General features: G+C 42.4%; 1 protein-coding gene across 1 annotated transcript in view; it reads right to left on the minus strand.

The window, feature by feature from the left end:
- Positions 1 to 20,617, minus strand: part of LOC139473059 (pappalysin-1-like) — a 38,585-nt gene extending 17,968 nt beyond the window's left edge. The window contains exons 1-5 of the mRNA XM_071255569.1: positions 20,151 to 20,617; positions 8,190 to 9,249; positions 6,560 to 6,705; positions 1,309 to 1,602; positions 655 to 776 (exon numbers count right to left, since the gene is read on the minus strand). Of these exons, the coding sequence (XP_071111670.1) occupies positions 655 to 776; positions 1,309 to 1,602; positions 6,560 to 6,705; positions 8,190 to 9,249; positions 20,151 to 20,610 (2,082 nt within the window). The 5' untranslated portion in view covers positions 20,611 to 20,617. The remainder of the gene's footprint in view (positions 1 to 654; positions 777 to 1,308; positions 1,603 to 6,559; positions 6,706 to 8,189; positions 9,250 to 20,150) is intronic.
- Positions 20,618 to 23,141: the final 2,524 nt, after the last annotated feature.

Below are 23,141 nucleotides of genomic sequence, written 5' to 3' on the forward strand. Positions count from 1 at the left end.
ATTGTGGGCCTTCCTGACCCCATTTGTAATAGATGTCGAAAGCCTCTTCTTCATTTCATATTTGTTTGTTGTTGTGTAACGCTGCACTCATCAATGTTCCAGCTATATGACGATTTGGAAATAATCGTGTCTGGACCAGACATTCCAGTGTTTGACTTCATGAGCATCAATCCGACCCCGTTAGTCGCCTCTTCCGACAAGCAAAGTCGCCTTTTACGGCAAGAAAATGTTGCTGAAGACCTATTCTACCCCGGATCTTCACGGTCTTGTGAACTGAATTATAAAGACATTATTCTGAACTTTCATATTATAAGCTCTGATCATTTGTATCTTCATATTTCTAGGATGTTATCTGCATCTTTGATATATATCTTAGATATATTGTTATGTTTACAGAGCATGTAAGCTGATGGTTAGTTGTGTTTACTGATTTGACATTCTTGACTCGTCTCGTTGTTCTGGTCAATCTACGCAAACGATTCGATGACATGCAATCAACCAAGTCAGCCAGCCTGACCAGCCGATCCCGTTAGTCGCCTCTTACGGCAAGCATTGGTTGCTGAAGATTAAATTCTAACCCCGATCTTCACGGGTTACATTTAAGGCACAGGTCTTGTTTGTTTCAGTTAACTTAAACACCTATGGTAAACATACCCTTGGTGGCAGCGGTACAGGTGAGGGTATCTTTTCAGTTATCCACGGCTTGTACACAAGGTCAAGGTAACAATGCATCCGGGCAACTTGGTTCTGACTGAAGTGATTAGTACAGTTGTCATCTGGAAGACAGAGTTACACAGCTTAGTATAAGCCAAACAAACTGAGACACTTGCCAAGCCGTCGGGGCGACACACAACGCAGAGTTACCACCCTATCTCAACTTGAATCGCATCTTAAGAAAAGTATGTTCTGCTATTGAAGTCCATTTGAGAAATTATCGCACAATGGGCATGATACGCGTCGTACATTATTTCATAGGAGTGAATAAGTTGGGTTTAACGCCGCTTTTAACAGTATTATAGTTATATCACGGCCTATCAGCATATTGTGGGAGGAAGAACCGAAGTGATGCAAGTTTCAAACGTTTAACATTTTGGTGAAACCCACAAGCGTACGGAAATGGTGCTGACAAACCTAGAATCAATGTCGGAGGGAACCGAAATTCGAACCCACAATCATAGGTTTCTGGCGTCCACAGGGAATTGCGGCGCCTTATACGACAGTGCCATCCGGGCCCCCATTTTCATAAGCATGGATACTCGCATTAACGCTTACAATCCAAAGACTCCAAATATAGTTGGTAAACCATACCTGCATTGCTCATATAGTTTCTGTATGGGGTGTCTGTGTAGGCGTCAAACAGTCCGCATCTGGCATCGGTAGGGTCAGGGTCGTGGCAGTGCATGTTCTCAGGCGTTGGGGTGGTGTCGGCGCACAAGTCCCCGTGCTCCAGTGAGGGATACTTCTCTACACACGGGTCGTCACACTCCATCTCAGACACCCCGTGGTGCACGTGCCACAGTCCAAGGTTATGCCCTATCTCATGTACAAGACTATTTGTCTGACCGGGACGACGAAACATCTTTGACTGGACAACGATACCACCTACAAACAACCGATAAAAAAGGTTTGTTATCTATTACCAATACATAGAGAAACAAGTGCTCTAGTCTCTCATACTGCAACATACTTCTAGAAGGTCCCATGCAAGTCTGTTACAGTTTGGCAGGTCTAGAGGGAAAATTTCTTCCGTATCTTCTAAGAAAATTTAAAAAGAAATAACTTCAGAATTTTTTTTATCAAGAGAACGAATGGTTCTTTACCATGGACATGCCACTCCTTGTGTATATACAAACAGCTCGGCAATGTTAAATAAAACGTTTAACTCATCAGTGAGGCCCTTTTAGAAACATCACTGCAATTGAAAAATCGACGAATTTGACTGTCAATGAAATCAGAATTTGTATCAACTGTGCGCTAAAATTATACCAATGAGAGAGTGTTTTCTTGACTTGTTAACTCACATGTCTTTGTCGGAATCGACAACGATCGTGACCTTGCAAATAAAACCTTATTATCTGCCATAGAGGGAGAGACAGATGTGTTTATGCGTTTACTTTCGATAATCCATGCATATTATGACCATTGTTAAAGTGACATTATTTGCCACCTGTATTATGAGGAAGGAAAGCCTATGTCATGACAAACAGGGATAGCGTAGGGAGCTGCAGCATTCTCATCACACGTGCAGACAAACATCATGGCGCGATACGTCCATGCACTATTTCTTAAACAGACTCATTTAGGTTTGTCAGCAGAAGCCTCCTCAGTGATTGCTTTTATAGAGGTCTTTAATGTTTCAATTAAGTATTCTATGTTTTCTGATGAGACTGCGTTGGTGTTCAGTTCCACCCACTCGTCTGCAGGTCATCAACAGACGAGGATTCTCCCCGTGCCCTTTCATGAAGCCATCCATACACCATTGATTACATGGGCATCTTCGTCAAGCAGTCACTCAAGTACGCAAAGGTCTACTCCCCCGCACTACTTGGCTATCAATGGGAGGAATATTACTACCCTCAAAGCCATTGTTTTAAGGTCTATGTGGGTAATAACTGGGTCAATAGGAAACATATGAACACTTTGTACCATGTACTGAACTATCACTTTCAATCTTCAGTCTACTGTGCATCATCATACTGTTATCAGTGGGTGAGTATTTAACGCCGCTTTGAACAGTATTTCAGTAACGTGTTGCCATGGGAGATTAATCATCGGAGGAAAGCCCACAATAATGCAAGTCTTAGAGGATTATCAATTTGACAAAGGATGGGTACGGTGTTGACAAACCAAGGATCAATATCAGGCTGAATCGGGGATTTGAATCCACGACCACAGGATCCTTGCGCGCCTAATGGAGGCAACTCTGCTCAGCAAATCGTGGCGCTTCGGACGACTGGGCCAATGGAGTTCCTAGACACTGTTATTAGCAAACCTCCATATGCTCTCATCGAGTGATTTACCTTCCGAGACAAAAGTGTATCTTTAAGTTGGGTTCAAGAAGTGTATATGTTCCACTTGTCTGTGCTGTGGGTGGTTCTGGCGATAACTACAACCACCTGTATACAGCCCGCGCAACCTGTGCCAGATGGATGCTCAGACAGTCACTGAATGGAGATGAACTCACCCAGACAGACACATGTACTTTGGCCGCCGTTAGCAATACACGCCGTGTGGTGTAAACACTGCGTCTAGGGCACAGACCGGGGTCGGGGTTACACACATGGTGTCGGCGGGGGATAGTCTTACAATCAGGTGATGATGGCACAGACCGGGGTCGGGGTTACACACATGGTGTCGGCGGGGGATAGTCTTACAATCAGGTGATGATGGCAGAGTCCGGGATGGGGGCTACACACATGGTGTCGGCGGGGGATAGTCTTACAATCAGGTGATGATGGCAGAGTCCGGGATGGGGGCTACACACATGGTGTCGGCGGGGAATAGTCTTACAATCAGGTGATGATGGCAGAGTCCGGGATGGGGGCTACACACAAGGTGTCTGGGGTCGGGGAGGGGGGGTCGTTGGGGGGAAACAGTCATATCATTCAGGTGACGGGGTCACCCACATGGTGTTTGAGTTTATAGTAAAAACAATCAGGTGATGGTGGCACAGCTGTTTTTCCTCCAAGATCATATATAATGCATGCAATGACAACATTTCCATATATAAAAATGATGATAACTTAGAGTGAGTATGGTTTTACGCCGCTTTTAGCTATTCAAGCAATATCACGGCGGGAAAGGCTAGAAATGGGTTTTACACATATTGTACCTATGTGGGGAATCGAACCTTTCGGCGTGACGAACGAATGTTTTAACCACAAGGCTACCCCACCGTGCCTGAAATTCACATAACAAATTATGCTTTCGCTCTCGCGTCAAAAGGGAACTCTCACCGTACACAATTTTGCCCAGAATTTCTACTCGGGGACTGCAGCCCAGTCAGATACCATATGCTGTCTTACATTCCTTACATAATTTTGAAGTAAATTCATTGGCCTTGTCATTCACTTAGGTGACATGAAAGAAAGTTTTCCTGTATAATCAGGCCAGATCTAAAATGCCATTCCCTCTCTAGCATTTTCATATCCATCAATGTCTGTGATTAGCTTCCTTCATTGTCAATCACCGAGCTGCTGGTGTCATCTTTATTCAGGTGACACAGGGTTACGTGGGGATTATTGACCGTCATCTTGTATATTTGATGTATATGGTAGGCTGGATTCATTGAATGCATGTAGGTTCAAGCTGGTGATACACGTATCATTTCACATGCTGTTTCCCGTTGTATCGTGTAACACATTGTGCATACAGTTGTGCAGTGTGGCACATTGTGTATACAGTTGTGCAGTGTGGCACATTGTGTATACGGTTGTACCACGTGACACATTGTGCACACTGTTTTATCATGTGGCAGATTGTCTATGGTGTTGTATCATGTGCCACGATGTGTATAGGCTTTACCTTTTTGCAAACTGGCTAAAGCATCATGTGACACAGTGTGTATACATATAACTGCACCATGTGATATATTCTTGATAAAGTTGTATCACATGAAACATTGTATAATATGTTACATTATGTATCATTGGCAAAGTCTTTGTCCAGGAACCTGAGATAACTCGACTATGTGATGCGAGAAGCCTGTTGAAATTACTTACTTATAGGAAGTCAAAAATACCTACAATATCCCCTGTATTATGACAGAAGACATTTACTGTCGCACAATGGAGTGTTGGGGGACGATTCCGTGTTCCGGTTTTATAAACACTGAGTGAAAAACTGGATCGAAACGAAAATGTATAACACCCCGGTGAGGACACACCATCAACAGTGTTATGGTAACGTGAGATAATGAATTAAGTCCGTTGGCCTTACCTAGCCCCGCCAGCTCCTGGCCCAGAGCATGTGTGATGGCAGTGACCGCTCTCTTGGAGTCTACGGAAAACCTAGCACAGGTCCAGACTACATCGGCCAGCCACTCGCTGTGTCAGAGGTCAGGGGTCAAAACCATGTCAACAAGACATGATGGTGTGAGTCATATCCGAACAAGGGGAATTTACATCAGATCTTCCAGACATATAAATATGTCTGTAGGATTCACTTCACACAACAAACGTCATTTTCTCAGCTTTGGAGATTCATCAGCCGTAACTGCATGTGACATTGAGCTATTACTACGCAATTCCCCCAGCACTTCTTTGCATGCTCTGTAAATGAGATATTATTCTATCGCAACTGCATCGAGGCTGCATGGCTCAGCTTGTTCTATACGGTCAAAGAGACCAACGGTAACAAATCATTGTACTGCAAGAGCAACTATTTCCATGTAAACACAACATCCGTGGCAAGCTATTGGCAGGGCATAGAGATGGAATAAATACGTATGAAATAACCAATGCCCAAAACAATTTAGGGTATAACATGAGTTCAGATTTGCTCTCTCGAAATCGTTCAGCAATTTATTAGATACGGGTCTCGGATGTGCAGATCAAGTGAAATGTCGATGCTTATGGAATATGCTGAAAAAACGCTGTCGTATTTCCCAACTGTGAATGTGTTTCATGTTTCTGAATTTGTAAGTTCTACTACATGATTCCCCGTGGAACAGATGAAATAGGACCCGACGTTGGTCCTGAACTATGGATCGCACCACAGAAACAAAACAAAACCCATTCGACATTACAGCATGTGAATCTCTTAGTCATAACCAGGAGGCGTTCATGTCAAATGTAGACTTAGTCTCTGAATAAGGTATTCCCAATACGTCACAAACGAACGCCCCCTCCTCCTCCCCCATGACACAACCGTGTTGCAATCGCAGCAAACAATGTCCAACCACTTGGAGCAGAGTCTGTTGAGACCAAGGATGAATGGGAGTCATGATGAGATAAAACGAAATAATGACATGACGCTGATAACATTTCTCTTCCCCAATCTTGACGAGAACAACCATCCTTACAATGAGTCATACGAGTCGCCAGAGACATGATTCTGATACAGAAAGGCAATGAGTGGGAAGAGTTTGGCCGCGACGTGTCATGGTGTCTCATGGCCAGCACAACAGACGTGTTTCGCGCTACAGCTGTGTACAGGTTTTATATTTGAACATCACTTACGATAATAAAAGATACATTTTCGCTTTAAACTTTGTTATCTAGAGAACCCAATTACATTCTTTACAAGGGAATGGAGAAACAGGCGTAAATTAACATACCATAAACGAGGTTGCTTTCATTTGTTCAAAATGTAATTAAACTGTAATAATGACCTTTCACAAAAGACAACATTCGTACGATTTAGCCATTGGAACATGTATTTACTTTTCATTCTTAAATGGTACTTAGGTCTCCAATCATCTCGTAGGCAGAAAGTACAGTAGAGTTTATTATTATTCATTTAAATCTACTATTTGCAACAACACATTATCTGCTATTATATACTTGATGGGGTATGGTATAAGGCAAATAGTCCCACATCTCTCCTGGAGGGAGCTTACCTTGATGAGTGTACACGTGTTTCTCCCAGGGGAATGTAGCCAAGCCGATCAATTTGTCCGTGGTGGTGGAGGCTAGGAACACGTTCAGATGGGAGCTAGCCGGGATCCGGACTGCATCTTTGTACTCTTCAATACCGAGGAAACCACTGATAAAAAGCCAACAGGCAGATATAATCATCACATAGATAAATCATTCGCAAGTAAGAACCATTTATTTAAATCTGATACATATCTGACCTTTTGTTTCAATGAGGAATGTACTTTGCCGATGATACATCAATTGGCACTAGCATGTATGATTGTAGAGTGATGTATTGTATTTGGAAGGACATGAGTGGTCATCACGGAGGACATTATAGCACTTTTGGAAAGTGGAAGACATACGTCAATAGATACAACAGCAGACCATTAAGGGGGTGTACTTTAAAGGTACATTATTCGCATTAACTGCCTTACACAAATGCGAAATAAGACACAATTTTGAGGCTGAAAATTGTTACTTAAAAACGTTTCCACTTGAACTTTCAGTGGAATGGAAGGTCACCGTCATGGGGTGGAAAGCAATAATGACATTGCATGTCTCATACCAGCATACCATCCGTGCAGGGAGCACATTTACACGTCAGGGCAAACAAGCCAATTTGTATATCGTCAAGTGAGCCCTAACCTGCTCTGTCTTACTTTGCTTCTTAAGATCAGATGATCGATTTCCATACAGGCAGAACTCAGCTTCGTAGTAAATGTAAGCGTAAAGAGACGTTTGTATGAGTCAGACACACATAACAAGCGGCGAACAGTGATTGTGTGCTACATTAGAATGATTGCAGATTTGAGGCTGTACCTCAATTTTTGAATTGGCGATGTGATCAATATAGCTTGTGTACACCTTGTGCTCCACCTCTCAAGCAGTGACCCACCTCTATCTCGGGTGCCTTGAGCAGACAATACAGTCATCACAATTGCCTATAGTTCTCTCACTCCATTGGACACGGGAAAGTTTGTTTGTTGGCATATACAAAGTTCAGCATAACTAGTCTCCAAGGAGAGACAGGAAATTGCATTGGATTTGAAGCTTTTAGTTGAACACGTCGTTTTTTCTATGGCCATTTAAGATGTTATAATAGCTCCTTGATGAAGTAATGTTACACTGGCGTGATGGCTATGTTAACAGAATGACGTCAGTTATATATATGTAGCCTGGTAGGATTTTACACATTTACACAGTAGTATTTAGTCGTCGCAGATAATGGACAATCGGATGTCAAGAGTTAAACAATAATGATAACAATATATGATTTTAACAAACTATTCAGAAAATATTGTGCAATACACGTACTTCATTTTGGTCAACAGTGATTTCGAGAAGAGTAGGGAGCAGTGCATTCCATGACTCCTGAGACACCATACACATTTCATGAGCTTATACCAACTGTTCTCACAAGTAGTGTCGCAATAAGTAGGTAAAAGATCATTTTGAACGAATATATTGATGATGGGTGCCTTTTGTCTTAATCTTCGTAATGCCCACATGACTTAACATAGTACGTACATACCCCAAAATGTTAGCATATAAATGTGTAAGGTAGTTCTTGAATAGTGTCAGGAAATCCTATCTCAGCTGTATACTCACCGCCAAGGGGACGTATGGTTGAAGCAAGTATAGTGGGTGTCGGGGCCGGGAAGACAGCAGTCGTTCGAGTCCCAGTCGTGGTAAGCTTTGTTACATTCAAAGTCACACTTTCCATTACCTTTCTTACTCGGATTGCACTTAACCTTCACAGAGTCACAGTCACCTCCGTCGTACCCAGTCCTTGGATGTTGGCATTCAGCTTGGCAATTGCCATCACCCACATTCATAGGGTCACATGCTATCATTATGAGATGTTTACGCAATGATGAGTTCCTTATATTTTCTATACTCAAGTCGAATGTTATGTTGTATGGTTCAAATGCAGTCTTTAATGCTCCATGCTGCACAATAATCTGTTCTTGAGTAACAATAGGATTTAACCCGTCATCATCCATCAAATTAACAACTCTGTATTGGATTACCTTTTCATGACGCATTTGCCAACTGTGTGTGTAACTTTGAACTACATTGGGATCATCACATACGGTTTTCCCACACGATGGCACAGAAACGGAAATGTCATGACTCTGATATGGAATGTTTGAATGGATAATTTCTAGACTATGCCCTGTGATCAACTTCCAGTTTGTGACGTCATTAAAATTATCTCCAAACACCAAACCCTCAACATCCGTCAAACCTTTTGTTGGAACAAACATATTTTGTTTAATATTTATATGCTTTAATGGCCTTTGCCATAGCCTTAATTCATCAATACTACCTCTAAAGAAATGTCCATTGGAAATATTTCCTCCCAAATGAATTTCTTTGCAAGCAGAAGAGGAGAGACCGAAGATATTTCCTTTCTGGTCTGTTGCCACTGTGATCCCTGCACCGTTGATGTACAAAACCATCATGGATCCGTCGTAAGATGCCACAATGTGGATCCACTTGTTCGGCTGATACTGTGTGTGTGTGAAGATGGCGGTTGGTTTTGAAGATCTCTGTGTTTGTAATGAGAAAAAAAACCTCACGTCCGTTGCCCCATCTCCCCTAAATGTCTGAAGTCCCAGAGACCAGTGCCCGGACGTCAGGAATCCGTCGCATGTATCATAGAGCTCTGCAAAAGAAATCATAGTGTATAATTACTATCGTAACCTTGTGGGTGAGTGAGTGTTAACATTAAGTCAGGTAATGTTGAAGTCAAATTTCACCATTTCAGTATTTTCATAAAATCTCAAGATTTAAAATATAAACAAAGTGTTGCTGCGACGCCGTCGAACACGCAATCACATACTGTTTAAATGATACATATGGGGGCTATAAAAGGCCAACCATGTCCTATCTCCCTGGTCCATCAACTCCAACGTGGAAAATGCGCGTCCAGTGACCGACACCCACCATGTAATCTGCTTTGGCTATGTACAGGTAATGTGCTATAATGAACCCATAAAACTCACTGTACAATTTTCCCATTTGATAACCATTTGACTATTTGAACTACAAAGGCAACATCATACAGATGCCTTATCTGTGTATACGGTTCATTTGTAATTAATGGATAATGTTAACGATTTTCAAAGCAACTAGTTGGCAGATTGGTTATTACAATGTAACCGTAACCACGCACCAAACTTAAAGAAAACACAGTTTGAACCGTCTTAGACAAACGTTCGTAAGCTGTTATGATTGGCAAGCTTCAATTTCATTTTTTTAAATGTCTGATGCAAGGTCCAGACACATATAAGTGTAATAGTCATATTAATATTTGTTTATATAAAAAAAGAAATATTATATGCAAAGAAAACTACAAATTTTATATTAACGCCATGAACAAATATCAGTTAGACATCCTCCTGAACTTATAGACTTTTCCTTCAACGGCTTCAGGGAAGAAACAGTTGAGAGAAAGACGACTGATGAACTAAAAGGGTACAAACAAATACAACTGCTCCCAACAAATGGTCGGACATGCTAGTTTCAACACCACGCAATTATTATGTAGGGGATTGGGGCTAATATGGTACTGCTGTTTAATCATTGTTAAATAACAAGCTTAACGGAAGCCGACAATAAGTCAGTAATACAAGCTTGATGTATATTCAACGTGTGGTATCTATATACAGCCGCCGAATGACTGTATTGTCATGCTCAACGTCCCAAAGGGACAGCCTTTATAGGTTTTCCACTTACCAGATGTGTACGTTCACAAATTACCTTGCATTGATCACCTAATGACTGGTACAGATCACAGACATATGAAGTGTGTGAACATACTGACGAATACTAAACAAGTACGCACGCTCTAAATAAAACATCGGCGTTAAGTGTGGACAAACACATAAAGGGGTAGGCTGCTGACTCTGGCAGCTGACTCTGGGAGGTTGACATTACCATCCACCGCCGTAGTCGTGTCAAACACCGCTTTCGCATTAAATGGTTTTAATGCGAAATCAAAGAGATTATCAAAATGTGATTCAAGTGCGATAGCATATAGTGTACCCGTTTTACCCAAGATCTCTGAAAGCTAAAAACGTGTTTTATGACAAAAAAGAACAAAACCAATGTATTGCTTACAATGCTTGAGTGAAGCACAATCCTGAAATGTCTTTCAGCACAAGCTTTACAGGTTTACTATGAAGCCCACCGAAGGCGCAAGACAAATTCAAGAACTGGTCTTTATTTCTATACAAGTGTAGGCAGCCAGTGAAAGAAATCCGATGTAACCGCCTTTTACTATAGATTGTCAATGCTAAAACATCTCCTTTTGACGGAACTGAAGGCAACAAGTGCAGTCGGGGTTGTCCAACAATGGAGAACGTTCTTCTGTTACCGTAAACCTAACAGCTTAACACAGCCTTCCATTTGTATCGTCTCACTACCCATAACTGTACACTGGGGTGGCCGCGCTCACTGGCTACGTGACGTCACCAGACTCCCGCCCATAGAAAAGCAGTATCTTTACGAATGTTCTGTGGTCGAATATACCCCTTCCATGCTGTTGTGTTCATCTGGCTTTGCGCTACCCGTACAAGAATGTAAACAGACCACCATGGTGGCTTTTGATTGCGGGCCTACGAGAAGAATGTCGCTTTATTTTCCTCGTCGATCTGCGTTGTGCACTGTGAGCTACCACTGCAGATTCATCAAGAAGGCGATGGGCTCCCAGCGCGCACCCTTTACAAGTCCCTTTGATACTGGGATTTGGCACATTATCTTGGAACACAGACGGTGAAATCTCATTGTCGCAGACAGTAGCCACCCCTAGAGCTGGGGCTAGTGCACCTTGCCATGCTTTGACTGGTGATAAAACGCCACGACCCACACGGCAGGACAGGGATGGCGGAATGTAACGCGTCATCAGAGCCACAGCTTAGAGGTATAAAATACTACACGGTTACTCGATTTAGGTAATATCAATAATCAAGGGAAAATATTGTGTATTGTGTGGAATAGACTGGTGTTTACTAAGTACATAGTTTTCAATATCTTAGCTTCTTCATCCTTTTTGCCGGTTATGTTATAGCAAGTCTTCATGTCGTACGCAAGCCTGTCATTAAACATGTTTGGCTTAGGAATAAGGTAGAACGTTCTTATGCACATTCTTTGAAATGGTTTGAATGGTATTACATAATTAGGGACCTGTCCCTATTTTTAAGTGATATTCTTAAATATTTTCTCGAGGTATTTATCTATAGAGTAACAAGAGATGCAGGTATCATCCAAGTTCGACAAAATGTATTTTTCAAAGGTCTGAGTTGCTTTTGTTCTCAAGTGTAAGGTACCCAGGTACAAAGTCCAGCCAAAGTGCGTTCATTTATAGAAAATATCAAATGTCCCCGAAAGTGATAAACATAGTGTAATACAGCTCGACACTAGGTCGCAAAGTGTTTTGAATCTGGTGTTTGTGGTTGCCAACCCCCGTGGACAGAATGCGTCTACAAGGGGATGGTGGATGGATAAGTCGTTTATCATCTGTCATACCCTGGGGGATTACCTCTGCATGGCGCATTCACCTTGGCGGGACACGCTCCTGGAAAGCATTTATCACTCACAGGTAAAGAATAGTCACTGGCGTCGTGGTAGGTCCCTCATCACAGATTCGGAGTTACCTCCCTTCATTTATTTTACAACAGAACACGTATCAGAGAGTGTCTTTGTGAAAACACAGGCACTGTTCTAAACTGTGAAAATTCGAGAAAATACATCCTAAATACAATTTAAACCACCGTTAAAGATTACTAGTGAATTTGGTTTTGACAATGAACCTTAAGTACGTGTATTACATTGACGTTAACAAATGCCAATTACTAGACATCCGAAGCAAAACTGTATTTTAAACCAAACGTGTTGAGAAATATACACACACGTGTCCTTCAGTAGAACGTGTACGCGAGAATGTAATCCGACATCTTTGGAAACAGACGCTGATGGCGATACAGGTGGTTTACTGTGTTTATCTTATGGCAGGGCTTGACCCAGACAGATTTACAAGCCGCCAAGATGTGCTGCAGTATTTATGACTGTGGTGTTAAAACAACATTCACTCGCTCTTCCACCACTAGACCTTCACTCTGAATCATCTGGACATATTCATTATGCAACTGAAATATGGACGACCTGTTGTTCTGACAGTTCGTATATTTTACTGTCGATGTATATCGAGCATATATTTCCTGAATTATATAGTAGTCTGAATATTGAAAATAATAATAAAGAATAACAAAAGAGTTACAGAAATGAGTGAAATAAGATATGTTACCTGTATATATTATAGGACTGAAACTGCCTGGGGTCGCTGATGTTATGTTTTACAATCATTTGTACAAGTGCAATCACATGTGATATGTCCACGTAATGCAACAGAGCGACGCTTTGCATATAGATCATTACAAGAACACCCTGTTGTCCATCAGAGACCATATAACAGAATGTAAGGAAGCATTAGTTGTATCTGCAGCTGAAAGGATTTTCCAATTAGCTTTTACTGTGGACTATCTAATGACCGGCAATGACGGTATTAGATATAATCCACGCAATAGAAAGACCATAAGACTTGAGACTGATTGATCATGCTATGGCTGTGTCCTGACGGGACCAGGCTTCGTGCTTCCGTACCGTCCTGACAGCCGGAAGATGCCGAGTTACAGAACTTCTGTCGGGTCATCACGTGTCACGGAGAAGTTTTACCCTGACCCGTCGCTTCAGAGGAGGCTACTTCGTCGTCTCGACCGCCAGCCACCGATAACTTCACAATCACAGGCAGACACAACCAAATCAATGTGTAAGCAATGCCGCCTTTTGCCGTTGTAATATTAAGATGGCGACTTGGATCGTCTGGTGACACCACTGGGATTATCTCAATAATATATAGGGGCACACTTCTCAGTCTCGCGGGGATAATAAAGCAAGTAAATGGACCAGGTTTGTACAACTTTGCCTTAATGACTCTCTGGCGGTGCTGGTATCGTAATGAAAGTGACCACGTGTTGCAGATCCATAGCTAAGATGATACGTGTATCTTTGCTCGGACACACCACCCTGGGGAGCGTATCTCATCTGACCTGGCTGCATGACTCACCAGCCACCGCTTGACCTAGACACGGGATAGGTCGGCCAGCTGACTGACCGTGTCTGGACAGAATGGTCAGACGCCGATGGATCGCCTATACTGGACAGCCCATGCAGTATGTCGATAGGTTGTTCATTGCTATTCGACAATGGTTCGTGTTGGATAAAGGAGCTTTGTCATGTCAGATTGTTTTCAGCATTTGCCCGTTGAAGCTAGCTTACTACACACAACACTGGCTTAACATTACACTTTCATTTGCCTGTTTTTCAGTTGTTAACCGATAGAAATTCAAAATTACTGTGACAGTAAACATTTATGGTAGCGAGATACCAGTGTCGTAATGAAAGTGAACGGGGAGATGCTGAGTGAAGCGGCATAGTTCGAGCTCAATGTTTTGAGTAGGTTAAATTGAATTAAGGATTCACCGATAATCGCCTTAAAACAAGGTATATGTGGCTGTAGCTACGTACTCTACGGTTTTACAGACATAGACTGTACACTTCGGATGTATTGGATGCACAGAAAGAATGTAGCACAGGAAGTTTTTCAATAAATATTTTTTTTTTATAATAACGAACCTTGCAGAGCTTACTACAATAAGCTCATAAAACGCACAAAACTATTATGATGTGAATACGTTCATTGTGACGTCACAGTTGGAGAGAGAGATAAACGCAAATCATCATGTTTTCTGTTCCTTACATTTGAAACACACTCAAATCCATTTTAGTTGGTATTCTTTCCATATTGTATTGCCACACATACTTTGAATATTGCAGGTACCTCACAATGTTGGTACCTTTCATGTTGTAACATCCACGTGTTAACATCATAATTTGAAAAAGTCTACCGATCATAACTGAAAAGAAATTCCTTCATATCAATAGTGACATCCGCGGTGAGACGAGGTTAAAATGCTATTACGATTTGATATCTCTGATCGACCCATTATAATCGTGTTTTTCAAGATAGAATAGTTTGCATTGTAGCTAAAATGGATAGCATTATCATTTAGACGTTCCGCATTTCGTCAAGGACGGACCATTATCGCTCTCATTATCACGTTGTTATATGACGTCATGACTAATTTGCATACAAAGGAAAACGAACATAGCGTCCAACTACTGCTCTGTGCAAATCCCATGGATGTTTAGAAGCAATGATAAGGATTTAGATTACAACACATTTGACAGATTTCAAAGTCCTTATCAAGCATTATGCTGTTAACCATCGTACATTTCACTTTCAGTGTCAATGTCTGGCAAATATTGACATTGGAACAATTCACAAAGTAGCTCCTCTCCTTATTGTGAGGTAATCCAATGGTAATTTAGTTTCCGTGTTTCTAGGCCACTTACCTCTGTTGAGTTCTTTGTGATCATTGGATATATTTTCAAGGCTCTGTCATTTGCAGAATCCATGTTCATATTTCGGGACTCTGCAAATGATAATGCCCTGAAAGTATATCCAATGATCACAAGTAGCGTTTCCCTGTTATTACCATACAGCTTGGACTACAGCCACTCAACGTGCCAAAGATCTGCTTGAGTATCATCTGCACTTGTGAAGCTCCAGTGAATGGTCGGGAATTTGAAATCTGTGCTACTTCAATAATACATTGTGCAATACGATGCGGAAGTAGCTAATGACATACTTAGCTAAGTAGCAGGTACACTTCACAATACCAACAGCAGCAGCAGCAAAACCAAGGTCTGTAGTGACATCCAACTAAGTATCAAATGTTCACTTTCGAGCACCTGGTGTGTACTGTTAAGAGAAACTACAGTAAACTACGATGATAACGAACACGCTTTAAACGAACTGAAGTCAAGGTTTCAACTGAAACTACGTCGTTACAAGAAATAAATGTGCAAATACGACATGTTAATAATATAACGTTGACCTGGTGATCTGATACTGCAACATGCACCAATTTCGGGTTTATTAAAAATATCTATCCTGGCATGAGGTGCCGGTCTGTTATGACAATGAGACATGATTATGGCCATTATGCAAGCACCTGCCCAAAAGCACCACTTCATATGTTGTCATACCCATATAACATCCACGGAATAATGGTATCCTAATCCACAAGCAATTGCCGGTGTGTCCCTGTGATGTATCTCACCCTTAATGGGGGCGGTCGGGTAGCCTTGCGGTAAAAGCGTTCGCTCGTCACGCCGAAGACCCGGGTTCGATTCACGACTAATGTGAAGCCCATTTCTGGTGTCCCTCGCCGTAATATTGCTGGAATACTGTAAAAAGCGGCGTTAACACATACTCACTCACTCACCCTTAATGCCATTATCCGGGTGTCTCTGCGATGTATCTCACCCTTAATGCCATTACCCGGGTGTCCCTGGCGATGTATCTCACCCTTAATGCCATTATCCGGGTGTCCCTGGCGATGTATCTCACCCTTAATGCCATTATCCGGGTGTCCCTGCGATATATCTCACCCTTAATGCCATTATCCGGGTGTCCCTGGCGATGTATCTCACCCTTAAAGCCATTATCCGGGTGTCCCTGCGATCTATCTCACCCTTAATGCCATTATCCGGGTGTCCCTGCGATATATCTCACCCTTAATGCCATTATCCGGGTGTCCCTGCGATCTATCTCACCCGTAATGCGATTATCCGGGTGTCCCTGCGATGTATCTCACCCTTAATGCCATTATCCGGGTGTCCCTGCGTTAAAGTTCTCTCCCGGCCTGGCTTTGTGCGATGAATTTCTCTCATTGCGTAGCGTTATCCGGGTACCCATCAAATGCACCGCTCTCATTGCATGGCGTTATGTGGGTACCCATTCCAATGAACCTCTCTCATTGCGTGGCGTTATGTGGGTACCCATCCAATGCACCGCTCTCATTGCATGGCGTTATGTGGGTACCCATCAAATGAACCTCTCTCATTGCATGGCGTTATGTGGGTACCCATCCAATGAACCTCTCTCATTGCGTGGCGTTATGTGGGTACCCATCCAATGAACTGCTCTCATTGCGTGGCGTTATGTGGGTACCCATCCAATGAACTGCTCTCATTGCGTGGCGTTATGTGGGTACCCATCCAATGAACCGCTCTCATTGCATGGCGTTATGTGAGTACCCATCCAATGAACCGCTCTCATTGCGTGGCGTTATGTGGGTACCCATCCAATGCACCGCTCTCATTGCGTGGCGTTATGTGAGTACCCATCCAATGCACCGCTCTCATTGCGTGGCGTTATGTGAGTACCCATCAAATGAACCGCTCCCATTGCATGGCGTTATGTGGGTACCCATCCAATGCACCGCTCTCATTGCGTGGCGTTATGTGAGTACCCATCAAATGAACCGCTCTCATTGCATGGCGTTATGTGGGTACCCATCAAATGAACCGCTCTCATTGCGTGGCGTTATGTGGGTACCCATCCAATGCACCGCTCTCATTGCATGGCGTTATGTGAGTACCCATCAAATGAACCGCTCTCATTGCATGGCGTTATGTGGGTACCCATCAAATGAACCGCTCTCATTGCATGGCGTTATGTGGGTACCCATCAAATGAACCGCTCTCATTGCGTCGTGTTGTGTGGGTACCCATCCGAATGAACCGCTCTCATTGCGTGGCATTATGTGGGTACCCATCCAATGAACTGCTCTCATTGCGTCGTGTTATGTGGGTACCCATCCGAATGAAGCGCTCTCATTGCGTCGTGTTATGTGGGTACCCATCCGAATGAACCGCTCTTATTGCGTGGCATTATGTGGGTACCCATCCAATGAACTGCTCTCATTGCGTCGTGTTATGTGGGTACCCATCCGAATGAACCGCTCTCATTGCGTGGCATTATGTGGGTACCCATCCAATGAACTGCTCTCATTGCGTCGTGTTATGTGGGTACCCATCCAATGAACCGCTCTCATTGCGTCGTGTTATGTGGGTACCCATCCAATGAACTGCTCTCATTGCGTCGTGTTATGTGGGTACCCATCAAATGAACCGCTCTCATTGCGTCGTGTTATGTGGGTACCCATCCGAATGAACCGCTCTCATTGCGTGGCATTATGTGGGTACCCATCCAATGAACTGCTCTCATTGCGTCGTGTTATGTGGGTACCCACCCAAAGAACTGCTCTCATTGCATGGCGTTATGTTGGTGTCGCCGATGAATCCTCCACGCAAGATATCATAAACCAATTTCCTTGAAGACTGTGGCACTTTTAAGTTTGTAATCACTTTCAGTAAATAAGTCACACTATGTTTCATTATCCAAATTCCAATGAATAAAGCTGAGGGTCAAATTATTAAACTGTAAGCGCCATCATTCAAACAATGCTTCTTCCTGACGATTTACACACCAAAAACACACACAAGAAATAACGGTCAATTTTTATGAGGTTTCACTGTCTGGAATCTCGCGGTATATGGTCACACTTTCGGTACGTGTGACCTCGTGTGTAGTGTCATGTCATAGTTCTTCTAAACGAATGATTACTCGAGCGTACGCTTGAAGTGTACTGCAGTAGTATTTCTTTTAATATAAAAATATATGAATAATAATATGATCAGCTGAGCACATTGAAGGGGTGTTGTATTACATCGTCCTCAAGCATATAACGCCAAGATGGCCGACACGGTCAACTGGAAGGAAGACGTGTCCAGAGAGGTGTCACTGAACACATGAACATTAGGTGTTTTATTTCGCTGCTGAATTGAAAGGTGATTATAAGATGCGTCGAAAAGGTAGTGAAGTATTAATTCAACACTAACTTCAGAATGATGTTGCCTGTTAGTGTGGGTACACAGTCGACGTTGATGGGTTGCAGGTGACACATGCCATGACGGACATGCAGTCAACAACTCCGTGTATGCAAACACCAGAGTACATGATTACCCCAAGAAAACAAATGTGGAAATTGCCCTTTACTGTTTCCGTCATTTCCAGAATACTAACTCTGAAAAACGTACCGACGTTACAATTTGTCGTCCGTACATATATGGACGTCAGTTTCGCAGTCATGTGAAAGATCTCAAAACGTATAACGAGTAATATAGTTCAAATAACATGCCATCATGAAATAATACCAAACACATATACAGTGAGTTTAACTGAGAATAGTATTACATTCGGGTTTTACAACTTCCAATAAACCGTTCAACAAACGATTTAAACAAAATATGCAAGCAACCGGCGACTCTAACATGCTATTCTTAAATCTTTCTCACAAAATCGATTTTAAGTCCAACCCTTGAAGTTTCAATCAAAAGGCATGTCTGCAGATCTCGTATCAACTGCTGGAGGGTGTATACAGAATAAATGTGTTTGTTGTAGGCAGTTTTATACGAACACAGGATTGACCATTCTACGAGCTGTATGCAGTAAGTATCCTTGACAGCGGGTGAATATATCATGAATATATTTGAGTGGTGATATTTTAACCCTTAAAAAAAGGTTTGCTGTGGTATTCATGTGTCTACCGTACTATCGGTCACATTTTATGCTGATGAAACTGGGTACTATTTTATATATTAGGTACTATTATATATATATAAATCCACATGAAGCACAATAAAAGCTAGATACATACAGTCTTTAGAATCTGGTATATTTCATGTCAGTAATATTTTTCACCATCATGATATGCCACCGGTTAAACGCTATCTAATTACTTAATCTCAGTCTTGAGAATATGTTAACTGTTCTTTTGGGGAGTGTTTAAACGCAGGGATTATAAACAGCTTGCTCTTACTAGCTTGTTATACTATATATTACACTTTGGCGCCCTGGTTATGTTTCTAGGTTTGTCAGCACTATGCCTGAGCTCGTGAGCTTCACCAAACCGATAAACGCCTGAGACCTGCATCACTTTGGGCTTTCAACCGATATTAAGATAACTCTCTGTGATATAACTGAATACTTTTCAAAGCGGCGTTAAACCAAACTCACTCACCCACTTGCTTTCGATCAAAGGGTAATCTTTTTTAAAAATGAAAGACCCTTTAATTACAAAAAACGAAACCGGAATATTTAGCTTTATATGTGAAATGATGAACAATAGATTGTCTGTTCAATGGTTGAATGTGTTATATCGTGATAGATCATTTCTCGTGGGTTAGGCCACACACACAGCACAATTCCTACTTTAAAAGATTTAATCGCAATCCTAATTCTACTATTGTATGGCGATGTGGTCACGCCGGCATTCATGCGGTAAACTAGACGGCGTTATCGACACAATGAGCAAAACATACAGAACATTAAGCTATTAAAATTGAGATTAGATATTCTTGTCAGTCTCTAGGTGAACACAGGTTCGTTCTTTCACGTTAACGTTTCCCTAACCAGCATTTAACACGCTTTCAAAAGTCGATGAGCAAAGCAATGACAACCACATGCCCGGCGTTACATGCGTTATACTTTCCCATAATCATTAATAATGAGAAATCTCATCAGAAATGACTTACCTAAAAATGTGACAGGGTCTGCCTGGCCCCCCTCGGGCCGCACCCAAAGTTCGACAGTAAACTGTTCCATAGGGATACGAGTTGTAAACGAGTGTTGAGAGGGGGTAAGGTTTAGCACCTGTCGCCCAGAAAAGTACACAGCATTACCGAACTTTGATCGCCTTTCGCCCCAATCCCCTTGCACATCCCGGGGGTACCTCGATGGCACGTGCACACTCTGCCTACCCCCCGTAACACTATAGGAAGTTTTGAGTTTGTCCTCTCTGTTTTTTGTTTCTTTTGCCACTTTATCCTTTTTTCTTTGAGTGTGTGCAAAGTGCCGGCTGATTTTCTGTTCAAATGCCTGAGATAAGAGAATAAAAAACACGAGTAAAACTCCGATCCTGTGTGAGGAGTTGGTGGGATGTCTGGGAAGTAGGGGAGGCATGGTGGATTCGGCGGCAGTGAGGACATCGCACATACAGGGACATGAGAACACGGGGTAAATTCACGTTTACACAAACTGATTTCTCTCAGTGTGACAGAAGGGTCACGTGACGACCCGTCAAGCCAGCAGTAAGAGATGGGTTTAGAGAGCGCCGCTATCACACTGCTGTGGGGGACTATCGGGTCTGAAGCGCCACCCTCCGCCCTAACATCATCTACTAAACTCCCTGTTCGTCATTGATTTCATATGCACAATACAAGGCTGCACCCATCGGCGGTGATGGCGGCACACAGTACCAGCTACCTACACGAGCTTGCTGCACCTCTGTCACTTTCCAAGTATATGTAACGCTAATCTTCAGAGAGTGACACAAGTCTTAAAACAGACGTGTTCTTCGCCTGTGACGCTATATGGAAATCATGTTATTTTTATGTAATTGGGCATAAGGAGGTAGCGATGAGAGAAAGGTAGGGCAAGTTGAGTGTGTCGATGTACGCTATCCCCTTCATACATCACTGCGCACCTGATTCAGGCGGACAAAACTCTTATTGCGGGTAAATATTTGCACTGAAACATGTCATGCCCTCGTCGGAAGCTGTTGTTATATTTGGTCGTCATGTCTCAAGTTTTCATTTATTGCAACAGACTATGCATTCATAATATGTATGAATGTGAATGTTATGATCCGTAGTGTGTAAAATATTTGCTTGAGAAGTATGTAATATAACCAAAACGACACATTAACGTTGCTATCCTATCGACTGATAAAGAAAGATAGATACCAACTTCTCCCACCATGGAAGTTAGAATTAATATGATGACTAAGCATCATGACGGCCGAGCACGGTTGTTGTATCTCGTGCAGACGAGACTGCGACTTAGAGACTGTCGGTGTCCGGCTGGTGACCAGTGAGCGGGGCGCTGACCAGTGCGGAGTGAAATGCCATGTCTACGGGGACTGGACACAGACACAATTAGACTGGTATCGATGTGATGGTCTTAACTTGTGACATATCGCTATGCTACAGTTCGTCCAATTTACAACTCCCTACAATGTACAGCATACGAGGGCCTAACATACGGATGATGAATTGGTATGCCTGTACTACAGTGTCTTCTGTAAGACTATCAAATAGCATGGAATCGATACGGTGTTTAAGACGATACACAACGTTTAAGATGTTAAAGCAGCTGATCTGTATTGTTTCAGGGGAAGAGATGACTCATCGATATAACAGCTATAGCAAGGGCATTGGTTAAGACTGTTGTAGCCACTCCACGTGTATTGGCTTGACCGCCTCGCTTAAGGTACATATTGACAGGCCTTCCCACAAAACATTCTCCAGGCTGACAAACTGGCTTAATTGCCAGTGAGCATTAGTACACCAACACAAGGGATACACGGGGCGCGCAACTGACAACACGGGCAGTATACATCAGAATGAACCTACAACACAAAGACATTAACAATAATTTGGCGACAGGAAACTGGGAAAATATATTATGTTTCAATTTCCGACTATTTTTAAAAGATGTTTGTACATGAAAGTTACAAGATATCTTCTTGACATGTTAAGGAACAAAACCTAGATGCCGCGCGGTACGCTCAACAGGTGCTGAAAGATTGATCAGAGACGTATGTCGTAAATATTATCGACAGATGCTCGACGGGTGAGGCAGTACATATTGATAACACACTGTAGTTTCAGTATTGTAAGTGTCACTGTGTTGTACATGTTTCCAAACAGAATATAGGACCGTCATTACTACTGCTACCCATTTCTTGAATGCCAAATGAACAACATCACTAAATTCAGTACGAGTAAATGTTGTATGGGCAGTCCAGACATGTGTTTCCTCCAAGAAGGGACGTACGTATAACGTATATGTTGCGTGTAGGTTTCGTAAGATCTAAGCATAAAGCCTGGGCCTGATGCTGACACAAACTTGACTGGTGTCGCACGAAGCGGACGGCACGTCAGTGCTATTAATATAAACTGGCATCAGACTCTGAACTGTGAACGGGTTGGTTGATCTTGTTAATAATGACGCGGCATGCCCTGATCACAACGACAATAGGATTTACCTCTGAACAGTTCTACAGCGGTGAGTGAGTTAAATTTAACGCCGTATCGACATTATTTCAGCCATATAGCGACGAGACCAAGCTAATATGTTTACAATTGAGTCATTTGTGCAAAGTGATATATAAAAACAATTTATGAAACATATTTGAGCCTATCAATATCATATATACAGTTTTAAAATACGGGCTATAGGCCAGCATTAACCAAAGCTAGGCCACCTCGCTGGGATCATGGGGACTTACAGTACCTCAGTTCTATAGTCTCAAGTGCGGAACATTATTACGCCACAGTGATAATCATCTCCCGATATCACAAATAAATATAATACGTATTGTATGTGAATGTCTGTGTTCCGCCAGAAAACACGTGTATTAGGTTCCAGTCGATATGAGAGATATAACTCAAGCGCTAATGGGTCAATGACTGAACGAAACAAGCACAACGAAAAAAGGGTTGAGATGTGTGCATGCGTCCACA

Source organism: Haliotis cracherodii, unplaced genomic scaffold (genome assembly GCF_022045235.1).
Source record: "Haliotis cracherodii isolate W230 unplaced genomic scaffold, xgHalCrac1.p SCAF_26, whole genome shotgun sequence".
Classification (NCBI taxonomy): domain Eukaryota; kingdom Metazoa; phylum Mollusca; class Gastropoda; order Lepetellida; family Haliotidae; genus Haliotis; species Haliotis cracherodii.